Source organism: Opisthocomus hoazin, chromosome 18 (genome assembly GCF_030867145.1).
Source record: "Opisthocomus hoazin isolate bOpiHoa1 chromosome 18, bOpiHoa1.hap1, whole genome shotgun sequence".
Lineage (NCBI taxonomy): Eukaryota > Metazoa > Chordata > Aves > Opisthocomiformes > Opisthocomidae > Opisthocomus > Opisthocomus hoazin.
The window spans coordinates 6,400,365-6,413,739 of NC_134431.1; the positions used below are offsets into that span (position 1 = coordinate 6,400,365).

The 13,375-nt window shown below is 42.4% G+C and overlaps 1 protein-coding gene across 1 annotated transcript; it reads right to left on the reverse strand.

Annotated features, from left to right (window-relative positions):
* Positions 1-1,466: 1,466 nt before the first annotated feature.
* Positions 1,467-13,055, reverse strand: IFT52 (intraflagellar transport 52). The gene is made up of 13 exons (XM_075438783.1): positions 12,769-13,055; positions 11,676-11,763; positions 11,284-11,413; positions 10,317-10,392; positions 10,158-10,229; positions 9,134-9,260; positions 6,937-7,023; positions 6,189-6,257; positions 5,286-5,440; positions 4,181-4,268; positions 2,984-3,092; positions 2,356-2,501; positions 1,467-1,755 (listed from the first exon to the last, which is right to left on the reverse strand). The coding sequence occupies exons 1-13, from the start codon at positions 12,885-12,887 to the stop codon at positions 1,708-1,710; spliced, it is 1,314 nt and encodes a 437-aa protein (XP_075294898.1). The 5' UTR covers positions 12,888-13,055; the 3' UTR covers positions 1,467-1,707.
* Between the last annotated feature and the right edge of the window lie 320 nt (positions 13,056-13,375).

A 13,375-nucleotide genomic window follows, 5' to 3' on the forward strand; every position in this document is an offset into this window, starting at 1 on the left:
GAAACACGCACGTTCCTTCCCTCAGCTGTGGGAGCGGCACTGCAGCCACACAGCAGGCAGGGAGCTGCTCGTGTTCTCCGGCTGCTCAGATTTTCTAAACCATGTCACAACGTCACGAACCGGTGACAAAACAACTCAGAAAAAGGGCCCAGGAAGAGAATGTGTTTACAGTTTGAAGTACAAACACCACCGAACAGGACACACCAGCTCTAGAATCAGGAAGCAGACCACACGGTCGTTTGGTTCAGCGGCAGTCGGTGCTGGTTGACTGATCGGTATTGATACTGCAGAGGGAAGATGAAGCTTATTGTGTAAATCTGTAGCTGGAACGTACAAAGTACTCTGCGTGACAAACACAACCATGCCCTTAAAGAAAAATAAATGGAAGAGGACGAAATGAAAAATCTCAAACATGCTGCTATGAAAAAAGAATGTGTGCAGTGTAAGAAGAGAGACAACCACTTCTGCTAACATTGTACTCGCACATCTCAGCTGGTCAGTGACTTTGCTGGCGCTCTGGGGCATCTCCTTCAGAAAAACCTGCGCCAAGCTGGCACCCGAAGCACGAAGCAAGGTAAAATGAAAGGATTTAGTGGGATAAAGGATGAGCAGAGCTTTTGCAAAAGCAGATTTGACGTTAAAAAGCATGGCAGCGCAAGATGAAGCACAGGCGTCACGCAGGCTGCACAGAAGGCTCGTGCAGGGGAAGAATTTACATTGCACAGTTTGGGTGTCAGATTAAATAAAAAAATTTGGGCTGTCAAAGTGCAATCTCAGTGTTGACATAAAAAAAAGCCCTTGCAACACAAACACACAGCGCTAATGATATCGACAAATCTTTTCTTCTCACCACTCCTATCCTTGGCTCTATTTTAGCTGTGCGTGGAGGGAGCTTCAGCACTTCGTGGTCAATGAATTTCACTTCAATTTCCATTCTTATGCATTCCCTAGCTCGCTCTCTCTGCGAATGGGCTAGACATCAAATAACCATAAGTGAAAATATTCCCGAGTTTCTGCACAGTATCACATTTTCTTAATAATGATCCATTAAATCTTAAAATCTTTTTCATCCAAATGCTGTCCCTTCTTTTCAAAATGATGTATTTCCAGTCTTTTATGAGGCAGCAATCTACGACAATGTCATTATTGCTAAACTTCGACTCTTCCCCTCTGTTGGAAGAAATGTTTTCTTTCTACAGTAACCAACCCACCTCTCCTTGGTTCACTTTGGCAGTGAGACAAAAGGAGACCGCCTCGGGCTGACAGTCTAACGTATTTGCAGCAGCTCCTGTATTTATGGCTGTATCTTCTTTTCCACAGTTCACAAACCAAAATAACAATCTTTCCCACAGTGCAACTAAGGACTACCTGTACACCAGGAGATCCCACAGTAAGCCTTACTACACGAAAATAAATACTTGAGCCAGAAAGAAGGACCCAAACCACATTTTCTTATTACAAGATATTTTTTTTATATATTACAAAATTACAGTTTCAATAAAGAAGTATAAAAATAGGAAATTATTTGGAAAGTGCTTGCAAAATACAAGCACTTCCTCAAAAGGCATTGATTATCCAAACTACTACACACAAATGATCCAAACATTCGGTGAACTACTGAGATGGTTCCAATCAATACACTGAACAGAGGTTGGAAAAAAAAAATTGAAAAGTATGTTTTTACTAAAGCTCTATCTCAAACAAGTCTCAGCTACCATTCTGGAATCCAGCTTCACTTGTGTCAGTATCATGTTCCTTAAGTAAGGGAAAAGGAGAAAGGAGGGGGAAAAAAAAAAGAAAAAAAAAGAATTTAAGGAATTTTAACACTAGGGTAGAATGTCAGATTTTTGTCTGAACTAGTCTATCTGAGAAACAGGGAATACTTGGTAGTAGAAACAGCTGATCTGCCAATATGCTCCAAACAGACTCTGAAGCATCAAATTTACTATGAAGAGTTATTTCAATGCAGTACTGCTTGTGAGTACTAATGCTGGCTTCACATCTACACCGTAGCCTTAGCAAGCACTGTGAACGTTCTTGAAGGCACACTGCTCTTACACAATGCACCATTAAAGAACCGTATTTAGCTCAAATTACTGAAAACTAGACTTGCATGTATTAATCCCCCAATTAAAATAAACGAGCAACTTAATAAATTGAGCACTACACATGCTATACAGATTAATAGTCATAAGTATTCTGGATCATACCTCACTGGTCTAATTTATTGCACAACAAATGTCTCAACCCATCGCTGTACCTCTTGCCTGTGACAAGTGCAGCTGCTACAAAGATACATCAGCCTCAGTGCTGACACCACCAACTACTCACTTGTAATTCTGTTACTAGAAATACCTGATTCAGTTTCTTAAACTCAACCACTTGGAAGAAGATGTGCTCCAGGATATGTCTGGCGTCTTGCTTCTCCTTTGGGAGTTTACTTGTTACTCCTAGGATATCGCCGCACTTTCGTATGTAAAACTCCAGGTCATCATCGGTACCTAAACAAGCATCCCAGGAAAGAGGTAGTTGAATATGACACGTATCCATATCAGCTAGGCAAAAACCTGCTACGAATCTCCACTTGTTGTTGGTGTTCTGTGAGGTTAAGTCCTGTAGCTAAGTTCAACGGACTAGCCACGATGTATCCCTGCAGCTAGTACTTTCTCAGTTTGTTTAGACTTAAGGTGTGTTTAGAATAATCTTCACATTTTCACTTTGAAGCATAAAAAGATGTGAAATAAATCAGCAAGAGCACACACAGCAATTTATGCATGATATAGGAAAGAGCAGGCAGAAACGTAATAAAACGTCACGTAGCAAACAAAATAAAATGTCATGGTACATGAAGCCACGTTACCAATTTCCAAGGCCTTCCAATTTCTTGGCGCAGGCTGAGAGCAGTGGATTTTCACAAATGAGGCCTGTATTTTAAATCTAACAACAATTTCCTCCATGTAAACAATCAGTCTGCTCCACTTACATTTGTTTGTAATCTCTGCAAGACGAGCTTTCTCAGAGGAAAATGTTTCATCCAAGTCAAACAGCTCCAGAGGGGGAGGAGGCAACTCTCTGAAAGCAGGTGGAAAAACCTTGCAGAGAAGAAATAGCATGGTTTATTGCCGCATGTTTTTCTTGCGCTTTACAGATCTCTTAAGACAATAGTTTTGGACTTAGATCAGACTTGAAACCTTTTATAAACTCAAAAGCAACTCCGAAGCCCACACTACAAAGGTACAGCTTCTTAAAAATTCCATTTATATTTTGTAAAAATAACCGAATATTCCAAAAGAGTTTAGTCACAAGTATGCCAGAATTATCACCTAGCACCACAACTAGACATACTGCATTCGCAGTTTGTTTTCAGTTTTGCTCCATGATATCCAGGTGATAGCTGAGATAGCTGAGGTACTAAGCTCGCCAAAACAGCTCACCCTGGAAACACATCCACATTAATCCTTGCAAGAGTGTTTTCTTTTCATGCAGTCACTTCTGCCACAAATTGGACTTGTGTTTCTAAAGAGCAGCGCATGAGACACTGCTTTCAGTTGCATCCCTGCGGCTATAAGGATCCCAGTAATGTTTCCTCAGTGGCCAAAGCAAAGAAGGATGGAGCCATGATGGCACAACTCAAAGATCCCTGCTTTTCAAAATAAGTTTGACACCGCTGCAGCTCGTGCTGTTGCTGCCAGCCCAAATCTCTGCTGTTAAAAGTCTGGTCAGCCCTTGCTGTAAAAGACCCACGCTCCTCTTTCTGCCTCCCCAAAGGCTATGGGAGATGGAGGAAGAGCGGGACAGAGTGGCTCCTCTCCCCGGCAGCGGTCAGTGTATTACTCACACCACCACTGCTTTCTGAAATACCACATTCTGTTTTCACAGCGAAGGCTGAACCAGCACCTCACAGGACTGGAAGCTGCTACTCAGCTGAAGGCTCACATGGACAAGGCTACAGTACCAGATGCTGCATTTTGAAGTTGTGTTGATAAAAGTTAGAGTGTAAATAAGTGCTCTTTCCTAAAAGACAGATAGTCCCTGCAATGTATGCAACTCCCAAGCGATTGATTTTTACTACAGCATTTCTTTTTTTTTTTTTTAATAAATGAACTACGGCAACGACACACAGAGGTTTTACATGAAACAGAAGGGTTCTCCATGTGCTGTGAGCAAGGAGATTACTTACAGCTGGCTGGAGGACAGGTAGTGGAGTCTCAAACTCAGGCTGAATGAGTTGGAGGGGTTCATGTTTCACATTCAGCTGTTCATAAGCTCTGCAGCACAGAAAAAGACAAAATTCCAGAGAAGAAACGATACAACATCCATTCACACTTGCAGGCTATAGAGATGAACTTTTACAAAGACACAGGGTCAACATTATGCACAGTCATAGCATAAAAAAAGGGATGTCTAATATTAGAAGGACCCTAGAGAATTACCTATCTCTAATGAGTTCTACAGCGAGCAAATTAACTGAAGTTACAACAGAGAATAAGACGATGATAGGTGGATATATAAGATGATAAAAAAGAAGTCACACCTCAGTTCTTCAAGCAACTTTTGAAGGGATGAACGTGCATGAGGAAAAAGGGATCCAGTTCAAAAAGAGCAGACTTGGGATTTCAAAAAGGTTTTTCAGGAAGTCCATAACCAAAAGCTATGTTCAAAAATTATTTGTTATGGGATCAGAAGGGAGATCCCACTATGAATTCACGTCTAGTGAAAATACAAGAAATACAGAGCAGGAAGAAAGAACATCCAGAACAGTGGAGTTTCATGGAATCTGTGTTACGTCTGCTCCTATTCAAAGTGTTCATACATGATCTGGGTAACAGACGAGTTCTGAGGGACAAAGCTGCTAGCGATATAGGAACTGGTAAAACTGAGCAGCAGATAAATTTCAAGACACAATTATTGGGAAATGCAAAGATGAATGAAATGCAGCTTCAATAAATGCCAAGTAATTCAAAAGCAGAAAAACAACCAGCTCTCAATTATCACTCCAGAAAGTACCCAGCACCACTGCAAATAGTTCTACTAAAAATATCAGTTCACTGAATCAGCAGTAGTCAGAAAAAAGTAAAGAACAATGTCAGAAACTACAGCCAAGACAAGAAGCAAGAGAAAACATCACTCTCGGACTGTACAAATCAATCTTCTGGTATATCCATATTCAGAACACTGCCGACAGCTCAGTCCCTTCTGCTCTTCAGCAGAGACAGTTCAGCACAAGCAGAAAACGCAGAATACAGAACGGAAGAAATAAAGAATAAAAGACCACAGCTGCTGACTTGATAACTGAAGGCAGGGCAGTTGTATCCAGCTGATAAAGGGATGTATCAAAGAGCTTTGTGAAGTCTCTCGGGTTCTCATCTCCTTCTTGCAGACAGACTCGCAGTTGCTCAGACAGCGCGGCTGTATCTGGGAGCATGGTATAGTCTGAAATCTGAACAGGCACACAGAAACACACACCTATGATTTAAAAAGACCAACCCATTCACACTGCCTCTTTCCAGTTTATCTCTCACCTAAAATCTCATCTAGAAATAATTGTTTCACTCTCTACCAGGTATGACTGTTTGCAGTGCAGCTTCCCAGATTAGCAGACTGTGCAAACTCTTTTCTCTTCGCTGTAAAGCTACTCGCCACATGGAAGTTGCATCTGGACTTCTGTTCATTCTTTAAGACAGCTTACTAGTCAACCGTGCAAGCCAGTTGTTCTTTTTATGCACACACAGTATACAATATTATCACACGTGATATCTCCAATTAAAAATAGTGTTTGCATGCATCCATTAAGCAAACAACTAAAACTGATACACAGGTTGATCCCTACCCGTATACAGAAAATCTACCTTCACTTCACGCACATTCCTCTTGTCTGAAGACTCAGAGCAAGGTGCAAACTTATTAAGCTGGAGCAGCAAATCATCTCATAAACACAGGCAAAGTGGGAAAAGACTTTCACAAATGCAGTGTGATAATGAATAGCAATATAAGTCCGACAGATAAAATGCCATTATTTTTTATGCCCAGCCCATCTGCCTACTCAATCTTGGACCTTGAATAAAGGGTCTGCAACAACAACAGCATCCATCTAGCTGGTAACCATTCTGTGCTAAATACATGGTTTGCCAAAACGGGTCCTGCTGGATCACACTATTCTTTACTTCCTTGCAACAGATCTCGCTTACCTCAGGGTCCTCCGCATCCATCTGGTTTAAATGGATATCTGATGTTGTGAGCCACTGGAAAAGCACATCCTGGAGAAGGGCAAACCTTAATTTAATTTCTGGAGGGGCCAAGTAATCCATTATTATGCTTAAACATTCATATTAAAAATATCACACAGTGAAAATGAAGAAATAAAAAGGTAATAAATCAATAGTATCTGTGGAGAAAATGCAAGCTTTATTTGTATTTACATGTGGAAGCAATGAGTCACAGCAATGAGCACACTTTGTATGAGGTGCACAGTTCCCCGAACACCTCAACAGGGAACTCCCCTTCTCACACCTAACAATGTACATACCCCACTCTGGAAAGCGCATTACAATCTCCGTGTATTGGGAGCTGTATATGCGAGCGTTTATTATTCATCATGCAGCCATAATCAAGCGCCCAGGAAGGTACGAAAAATTAGTAAACAAAAAAACCTCCTACTGCATACTTAAATATTGATAACAATAAGGTGGTGAACAGAAGTAGGAAAAGCGTTTCAGAGTCCTATGACATAAATACGTTAAATCTTTAAAAACGCCTTCCTGCTACCTGTGCTCTAACAAATTCCTCAGGGTGTTAGTATAGGGTTAGAATCTCCATACTACATTTGTTTCATAGCTGTCTTGCTCCAAAACGAAGCTAGTGAGCTTGGATTGCTTTGTAAGTGCCGTGGATAGCCACTAAGAAAACTTCTTTAAAAGAACAACAACAAAAACTTACCATGATCTTACCGTTCTCTTCTTTATCTAAATATTGATCACTGAACATGTGGGAAGATCCCAGCGCTGCCATCTTTCCACCTTGATTCTATCAACAAAGAATACAATATAGCAAAACATCCTTCCAAATCACAGTTTTAGAGGCAATTGTTAATGCTGTCTAATTATAAAATGACTTAAAGAAATAGGAAATTTTTGAATAAGTAGTGGCAAAAGCAGTTTCAAACCTGGCAAGCTCACAAGAGCGCAGCATTGCTATAAGTGCATATGCTATTAAGGCTCATAAATTTGTTAAAATACTGATCTGCATTTCATAATTGGCTGACAAAAAACCCCACAGATAAGATCATCAAGAATAGCTGCACGTAGGTTATTTTTGCAGAAAAATAGAACTCTCTTTTCAGTCAAGTAAAACAGAATCAAGTGAAATGAATGCATTATTAACTTCCTGCAACCCGTTCTTCAGTGTTCAGCATGTACATCTAGAGGCCAGTGACATGCGTGCACGTCAATATAGCACGTATTCATCTCAGCTAATGAGAGAAGAGTTTGGTAATTTTATTATTTGTAAGATAAAATGCAAAATATGCAGGTTGTTACATTTTAATTTATCTAAATTAAATGTGCATGAAAATGTATTCATGAAACATCTTTGGAATTCTTCTCTAAGATGACCCCTCAATCCTTCCACAAGGACATACATAGGAAATATTACGTTTTCAACAGAAAAAGAAACCCTGTAATGCTCCCTACACCAACTGTGAAACTCATAGCAGAATATAACCATGAATACTGCTGTAATGAATTTGAAGACATACCAAACAAAGCTCCAGTTTGTTTAACAAATTTCTGATGTTTCATACTCCCTGCTTTGCAAGGTTTAACCAGAATTCTACGTGCTTTGCCCACAGCAGTATAACTGGGTATCATCCTCTACTCACTCTTTCCATTCCTTCACTTTCTGTTGCTATTCTTTACTGCATCTCTTTTTCACTCCAAAAGATCTTGGTTCCCTTTTACCAAGTTTCTCCACTCTGCTTGAGAGACAACCTCTGTCTCTGGCTTCATCTTCTGCCCTTGTGTCTATAAATTTCTTGAGCTAGACAGCAAAAATGACGCCACCTATTTCACATTCCCATCACGGTATTACATCAAGGGAAGAATTATCAGTACCATGTGTAGTGTTTCCACTGCACAAACCTATCACACTTCAGTGATCAACCCATGCAAAACACTTCATGGATGTGCAAGCAAGTTATGCAGATTTCACTTACAGCATAATTTACTTGTTACAACTCTCAGAAGAAAACACTCCTCTCCACACCAATTAGATGAAGTGCATGAAACCCCACGTAAACAGGCACAGTCTTGAAACAAGAACACCAACCAGCAAGGTTATAATCCTGGGAGAGTTAAGGCTTTTCACAACTTAGTTGACTTACGTTGCAAAAAGACACCTCTATCATTAATTTCAGTATTATCATAGGTGCAAAATTAGGCATCAGTCTATGGGTCCGTTGGACCTATGTGCAGATATTGTGTAGGTGGAGGGATTTTATTATATCTTACTCTGACAGCTGCAGATAAAATGCGAGCAGCAAGTGTACGTGTAAGTTCACTTCATGCTGCTGTATCGTCTTTGATTTACGGGGTTTATTTCAGCCACAATATGGAAGGACGAAGTTGGGCATCCTCAGGAAAAAAATCACCTTCCTACCAAGATCTCAGAAAAACACATTAGTGTTAGAAACTCATCTACACAGTAAAAAAATGTGTTAACATGTTTATGTTCACTAACAAAATTAATTCTTTGTTTGCACCCATCAACTTACTACTAGATTTCTGATTTATTCTTTTTTAATAAACTAACAGGGCTGGACGTGCAATTATCTAACAATAATCTTACTAAATGATCACTAGACCAGTGGGAAAAAAAACCCAAAATTTAAAGAAAAACTAAAAATATATATCTGTCAACCAAACAAATACATAAACTTTGCTGATCATAAAATTAATTCTCCTCTGAATTCCATGCAAAGAAGTTTCCCATAAAAGGACACAGGAGTCACTAGGCTCACTTGGAGTTTGCAGATGCATCAAAAATAGCAGCAGGTTTGTAAGTACTCCCAGAAAATACACTCACAATTTTTGTGTGGGGCAGGGGGAGAACGCACGGTGTGTTCCATGCAGAGTCATACCTCGTGCTGATAGAAGGCAAGAACAGGCCTGTTGAGTGGGAAGCAGACCGATCCCGTTGACAGAACGGCCACCGCTGGTTTCATCACATTCAGTGTGGCACCAAAGGGATACACGAAAGTGAGAGCCCTGCAGGAAATACAGAAGCCCCATTAAGTACCTGCGTGTATCAGGCAGGCTGGACACATTCACAAAACTCAGTCTGTCTGCCTAAACTGCAGTTGTGCACTGGTGGTGGAATGCCAAGAGGGGTGCTTTCCAACATCCAGATCATTGTAAAGACATTTTAGCCTCCTTCTACAGGTTTTTCCAGGTTGACAGATTATCTTAAATAAGGAACAAAGAACACTCTTGATTTCTGTTTGCACATTCCTGTACCCGAGAACAGGGTAGGGGTATTTAACTCGCAGATTAATATATATTCTGGAACAAAACTATCTGAACTTACATTTACACTTAGATTTTTCCTTGTAATCAACCACATGGTTGATTTATTAGTCTAAAGTCTAGCTGCAAGGAAGAGTACAAACATTTACAGTTATTTATGGAAAAGCTGTATTCTTCTCAATGCCTTTTCACTCCTCAGCAGCACAGGGGTGGAAAGCTAAAAATTGCAATGAACGTCCATCTTTCCCTGCGTTAAGACTCTTTATAGTGTTGCTCATGTCTGCAGCCACACAACCCAATATCTAGAGGTTATTAATATTTACATTGTTGTGTCAAATTCAAATCCACAGACTAGGGGCAAAAAAGATCTGGTCAGGAGAGTAATAATTCCCTTCAAAACCTATCACTCCTGCTCCTTCATTAGTTATAAAGTATTACTAAACAGATTCTCCTTTCCAAATGTAACGCTGAGGAACAAGAAGCTGACGTAAGAAATACATCAGAAAACCTGAACACAAGCACAACACACTCCTGCTAGATTACAAACCTGCTAATTCACTCCTGCTAGATTACAAACCTGCTAATTCCAAGTTATTCTAAATCTTTACAACATCAGCTTCCTCAAAGGAAAACACTTACTGTGAGTCGTGTCCACTTCCATCTTCATCTGCTGTCTCAAGCACTGCTTTTCTTGCAGCTTCACTGATTCCCCTACAAGATGTCAAAAAGCAAAACTCACTGAAACCAATACGGATTATAAGAGTTTACTGCAAAGATTTATATATCCCAAATATTTACCTATTCAGAACTCCATCAGAGATCAGTGCTTCTTTTGGATGGTGGTACTTGTAATATACATTTCGTACTACAGCATCTTGAAGAAACAAAAAAAACAAATAAATTTGCATCTTAGCTGATCAGTGTGTTAGATATAGCAATGAAAAATGAGTTTAGCTCTTGGATTCCCTGGGTGTTCACTTCTAACCCCACAAAGCTGGCGCGTGGCTCCCCAGAAATTTCCGATAAGCCTTCTCTACTGTTTACTTTTGGTCATACAAATTTAGAACAGGAATGTATTTGCAAGTTCAAATCAAAATAAGCACATCTCTGTGTCTTCTGCAAAGAGAGCAGAAGGTAGGCAAAAGGATGATCCAGTTAAAAGAATATATATGAAGTTTTACAAGTTCTTTTTTTTCTTTACACATCTTCCAATAGCATGATGAATCTAGTACTGTTGATGTAAAAAATCAGGCACAGTCTAGAAATGCCACCAAAGACCCAAAAAATATTTTATGTGCACCGAGACACAGTTGGTTTCGGTTTTTTTCACATTGGCAGTACAAAACCTAACGAATAGCATTTTATTGGTCTGCTAAAGAAAAGTGCCACTGCTTATTGGTGAGTATGAAATGATTCAATCCACCAAAACACACCAAAAAACACCAAAAAATGTTTGAAATGAAAGGCTTTTTAACCAAGAAATGTCACTGGAATTATCTTTTGTTAGTAAATAGCATTAAGACTGACATTTACAGCAAGCTAATGGAGATAGCAGAGTTGTTATCAAGGTACTGTGTCCACGGAAAGCCCTTGGTGTGCTTCAGTACTACACTGCCATGTACTGTAGATTTCAAGAAAAAACATCTCTTAGACCAAAAGGTACTTTGTGAGAGGAATCAGCTTGGCTTATACCTACAAAGGTTGAACCTGCTCTTTGGATTTTCCTGAAAACAGATGAATAAAATATATAAGTGAGCCCCATTACCATTATTGAAAACGATCCCATATTCTTCTAACAAAAAATTAATATTGGTGCCACATCGGGACTCTCCGCCTTCTCTTAGCATCACCAGGATGGCTCCACCATCCTCCAGGAATTTCTTCAGAACTGAAAACTAGAAGGCAACAAAGACCCAGAAAAAACACACATGAAAGAAGCTACACACAAGACTGAAGAAAATTATACCGAGATGAGGAAAAGGTGAACGGTTCTGACTACCTGCAATGAACTTGATCCTATGAAAAAAACATTTAAATTTCAATTTGTGTAAACTCAGATAAAGCAGTACTATCGCAGTCTTCTGTGCTGTTCTTTCTAATTTGCATTAAACAAATCTTAAAACATAATTAATTTGCAAACAATTGTTGACTTCTCACCTCAGCAGCACTGAACTTTTCTTTTGGCCCGGCCGTGATCCACAATTTCACCCCAAACAGTTTCTCAGATGTGATCTCATCTTTTAAGCTACAGATAGATTAACAGAGAGATATGTTATTCTTGGATATAGCCTGAACCACAACTTTTTTCATTTTTTTTTTTTTTTTTAAGGACTGGCAAATAAACACAAAGCAAATCACTTCAGTCACTTCACATCCTTTTATCTAGGTTTCAAGCTGACAACTTGAGTGAAGACAATCCTCACAAATTTCAACCCATTTAATAGTAAAGCCCCTCTAGCAAGGTCCTATGACAGATCCAGAACTGGTACAAACCAACACAGCTCCCGTTACACCTTGCGCCAGATGAGCTTCTCTCTTCTTATTATTTTCTTTTTGCTCTGGGTATATTTTGTAGTGGACAGAGAGGCAACAGCACATGCACAAAGGCTGATTTCTTTTTATCCCAAACTCTAAATCAAGACATACTCAAAAACCCACTTCATAAGTTTAGTGATAGGACAAGGGGGAATGGCTGTAAACTAAAAGAGGACAGATTTAGGTTAGATATCAGGAAGAAATTCTTCACCATGAGGGTGGTGAAACACTGGCCCAGGCTGCCCAGAGAAGCTGTGGCTGCCCCCTCTCTGACAGTGTTCAAGGCCAGGTCGGATGGAGCTCTGAGCAACCTGGTCTGGTGGAAGATGTCCCTGCTTATGACAAGGGGGTTGGAACCAGATGAGCTTTAAGGTCCCTTCCAACCCAAACCATTCTATGATCTGTGTAACTCACGCTCTAAGACAGGTGAAAGCTCCAAAGACAGCTCCGCGCAGCACCCGGCAGCGACACCGCAGCCGATGCCACCGAGCGCGGCCCGTGCCCGGCGGCGATCCCAGCCGAGCACACCGGCTCCCCAGGACCGCGCGGGCCCCCACCGCGCACCACACGCGCAACGCGGGGTCTCGCCGGGGCCCGCAGCCGCCCCAGCCCAGGGGCCGCGGCCCCCAGCCCGCCTCCGAGGGGGACCCGCACAGCCGGGGCAGGCCGCGGCCCCGGGGTCCCGCGCTGCGAGCCGCCTCAGCCGGCCCCTCACCTCTGGACCTTCCAGTCCCCGCGCAGCCTTCTCCGCAGGGCCTTGTAGCCGCCGCCGGGGGTGAAGGCCTCCCCTTTGGACGCGTTGAAGACGATGGCGTTCCGCAGGCCCCTCTCCATAGGGTTGTCCGCGGCTACCGCCGGGGACGCGGCCGGACGCCAGCTCCCGGGAGGCGAGGCGAGCCTTCCGCCTCCCGCTGCCCGGCGGGACCCCGCACCGGGGGTAGTACGGAGGGGGAGGGGGGGGGCGGTCCCTGCCCGCCGCGGCAGCGGCCGCGGTCACCACAGCGCGCCCCGCCTGGCAACGCGCCGGCGGCAAGGCGCATGCGCCGGTCGCCGGGAGGGGCGGGGCTGTACCACTGCAGCGGGGGGGGAGGGGGGGGTGGAAGACGGAGGTCCGCGCACCGCACCGCCCCGCCCGCCAGCGCCGAGACTCCCTCTGCCCGGGCGGCGGGCATGGACCCCCTCGGCCTCCAGCTGCGGGCAAGGTCGGCGCTCGGCCAGCCCCGGACCAGCCCCCGCCTGCCAGCGGCACCGGGCAGGCCCCCCCCCCTCCCGGACAGATCCGTGGGCCCGAGGCCTAGATAAGAGCAATGATCCCCATCGAA

Bases quoted from the DNA above. Each gene is read 5' to 3' on its own strand.
- IFT52 (XM_075438783.1), bottom strand. From the start codon at position 12,887: ATGGAGAGGGGCCTGCGGAACGCCATCGTCTTCAACGCGTCCAAAGGG. The intron at 11,414-11,675 runs GTGAGAAGTCAA...GTTGCCTTCTAG, and splicing joins AAAAGTTCAGTGCTGCTGAG to TTTTCAGTTCTGAAGAAATT. The intron at 3,093-4,180 runs GTAAGTAATCTC...CTTCTCTGCAAG, and splicing joins TACCTGTCCTCCAGCCAGCT to GTTTTTCCACCTGCTTTCAG.